Source organism: Sander lucioperca, chromosome 11 (assembly GCF_008315115.2).
Source record: "Sander lucioperca isolate FBNREF2018 chromosome 11, SLUC_FBN_1.2, whole genome shotgun sequence".
NCBI classification, from domain to species: domain Eukaryota; kingdom Metazoa; phylum Chordata; class Actinopteri; order Perciformes; family Percidae; genus Sander; species Sander lucioperca.
The window spans coordinates 29,295,355-29,298,322 of record NC_050183.1 but is presented as its reverse complement, the minus strand read 5'-3'; the positions used below and the strand labels follow the sequence as shown (position 1 = coordinate 29,298,322).

The 2,968-nt window shown below is 39.5% G+C and overlaps 1 protein-coding gene across 1 annotated transcript; it reads right to left on the bottom strand.

Annotated features, from left to right (window-relative positions):
* Positions 1–345: 345 nt before the first annotated feature.
* On the bottom strand, positions 346–2,052 carry LOC116058721 (calponin homology domain-containing protein DDB_G0272472-like). Its single transcript, XM_031311562.2, has one exon. It carries the CDS (start codon positions 1,883–1,885, stop codon positions 392–394), a length of 1,494 nt encoding a protein of 497 aa, XP_031167422.2. The 5' UTR covers positions 1,886–2,052; the 3' UTR covers positions 346–391.
* Between the last annotated feature and the right edge of the window lie 916 nt (positions 2,053–2,968).

The following is a 2,968-nucleotide window of genomic DNA, read 5'->3' as shown; positions in this document are numbered from 1 at the left end:
CATGCCCTTAGACTTCAGAATCACTTGTTATTGTGTTAAGGTGAAAATGAAAGATCATCTTCAGTTCAATCAAAAAATATAATAAAAATATAAAAAAAACATAAATATATAATATATATAATATATGACATTTGCGGTCAGGTTTTCACGGTAAATGTGTGTTTTTATTGAACTCATTTAAAAAGACAAATGCACAGATAGGAGATTTATTTAAAATATATATATTTTAATAATTGAAATGTGGCAGTAAAACCGGATCACCCAGAGTACAACAACACTATTTTAAAATTTTCACCTGCAAGTTTTTGAAATGTGGCAGTAAAACCAGATCACCCGGTTTTAGGGGGGGGGGGGGATCGAGGTGAAGTGGAGGAGAGAAAGGTTGATGATGTTAATCCTCTCTCTTCTCCTTCTGCTCCTCTTCCGTCGCTCTCGCCTCCTTTTCTTTATTCTGTCTTTTCAATCCCTCCTTCTCTCTCTTCGCCTGCTCCTTCCTCTCTTTCTTTACTTTTTTCTCCATCTCCTCTTTTTCCTTCTTCTGTCTATTCAATTCTTTCTTCTCTTGCTTCCTATTTTCCTCCTTCTGTTCATTCTCTCGCTCCTCCTCCTCTTTCCTCTCCTTTTTCAGCCTCTTTTCTGTCGCCTTCTTGGCCTTCTCTTCCTCCTTTTTCATTCTGGCCTTCTCCTTATCAGTTTTTTGAGCCAGCTCCTGCAGGCTAAGGAGATTGACCTGAAGTTCAGAGTTTTGCGCTTTTAGGATCTTGATTTCGTTCTCCATTTGGCTCTCTTTGTTAATCCACTCATTCTCCATCCTTCTGCTGTTCTTTTTGATCTCTTGGAGGCTGTGGTTTTGTACCTGAAGATCAGAGTTTTGCTCTTTTAAGAGCTTGATTTCGTTCTCCATTTGGCACTCTTTGTTAATCCACTCATTCTCCATCCTTCTGCTGTTCTTTTCGATCTCTTGGAGGCTGTGGTAATGTACCTGAAGATCAGAGTTTTGCTCTTTTAGGAGCTTGATTTCGTTCTCCATTTGGCTCTCTTTGGTAATCCGCTGCTTCTTCATCCTTCTGCTCATCTTTTCGACCTCGTTGAGGCAGTGGTTTTGTAACTGAAGAGCAGAGTTTTTCTCTTTTAAGAGCTTGATTTCGTTCTCCATTTGGCTCTCTTTTTTGTTCCACTCCATCTCTCTGCTCTCTCTTTCCAGCTCAAGCCGTTTCTCAAAGTTCTCCTCTTTTGCAGCGAGCTCACACGTCATTTGGTCTTCCAGAGTGGCGAGTTTTGTTTCAAACTCTACCTCCCTCTGGATGATCTGCCTTTCATTCTCTATGAGCTTGGCTTCGCTCTCCAAATACTTTACTTCTAGAGCTGTCTTTTCCTCCTTTATTTTGTTGATCAGATCATCCTTTTCCTGGACGACATGGCTCAACTTCCTATCATTGTCCTCTGCCAGAGTTTGGAGCTTTGCGTCCTTGTCCATCAAATTCTGGTTTGGTATGTTTGATAATATACCATTAATCTTCTTCTCCTGGGTCTCTCTGTTCTTCTCTTGCTCTTGTTTCAAGAGCCCAACGACCTGGTTGAACTCACCACTCCAATGAAGTTTGGCTGAGAGGAAGATGTTCTTCTCTGCCTTCAAACTTTCTCTGAGAGAGTGAATCTCTTCATTGTTCTCCTTCTCCTTGATCTTACTCTCCTTTTGGACATTTTTCCTAGTGGTTCTCTCTGAGCGTAGAGCCGTCAGTATTTTAATTTTCTCTTCCTCCAGGGCAGCATTTTCGGAGACCAGCTGGTTGATTCGTTCTTGAGTTTCCAGTTGGTCTTTTTTCAGGTCCTTGAGCTGTACGCTGGGAGTTGGGCAGACGACTGTCGCCGGCATTGTTGCCATGATCGCTGAACAAAAGTATTTGTTGCGATAGTGGAGTAGTGCAGCGTAGAGTAGTATTGCTCTATTGTTGTAGTACAGAAGTTTTGGTCTGTCACACAAAGAGATGCGTCGTTAATGAGTTCAGACTGTTAACTGCCTGTAAGCACCCAGGGTTGTATTCTAAACAGAACCATAGAATGCTATCAAAGGTTTAGAATGTGTCACACTGTGAGATGTCACTCTGCATGACAAGTTCCAGAATGTGATGGCCAGAGATCATATATAGAACATGTTCCTTATCAATTCAATTCATGGGGCTTTAATTGACATGAATGTTTCAATAACAATGTTGCCAAAGCATCAGACAAAACACAATAAACTGTTATATGTACACATTAACACAATATTGGGTTTATATCATTTTATAAATCTATTTGTATGGTTATTAAGCAATATGAAAAAGTATATTCTAATAAAAATGTAAAGACAAATTTTACATTAGACATGTATGTACAGATACTGGGATCTTTGTGTGTGTATATCTATAGTGATGACACACTGGGCCAGATGTACTAACAGTTTTGCGCCCACTTCAGGCGTATTTGTTTTGCAACGTGCGCATAAAAAAATGGCGAGGTATGTACAAACAGGTGCAGGTTTGGTAAATGCGACGTAAACTGAAGTATCACAGCGTGCGCTTTCTGCAGGTTGGCCATGGCACTGATAACACTAAATTCGCAAATGTAGGTACATCTGGCCCACTGTGTGACGTTAGGCTGCATCACATGACTTCTCCAGACTGAAAAACGGCAAAATAGAAGTATATAGCCCAACATGGCATTTGATATGAAGTTCGCTTAGAGTCTTCTTAACAATGTAACAAAATGAAATGTTATAATTTCTCTATTAAAATCTATTTTTTAAACACAACAATGCATTTATTTTACAGTAAAGACTATAAATAAAGTCCTATAGACCTTTTTAATTGAATTCCATTGCAAGGCAACAGTCTGTCCTTGTTGTTGTTGTTGCAAACTGAAGTTTGTTTCCTAGAATCTTCTTAACTCTGCTGAAACTTTGCAAACTGTTACTTTCTTAAACAGA

Excerpts from the sequence above, each read along its gene's own strand:
- LOC116058721 (XM_031311562.2), bottom strand. The coding sequence starts at position 1,885 with ATGGCAACAATGCCGGCGACAGTCGTCTGCCCAACTCCCAGCGTACAG.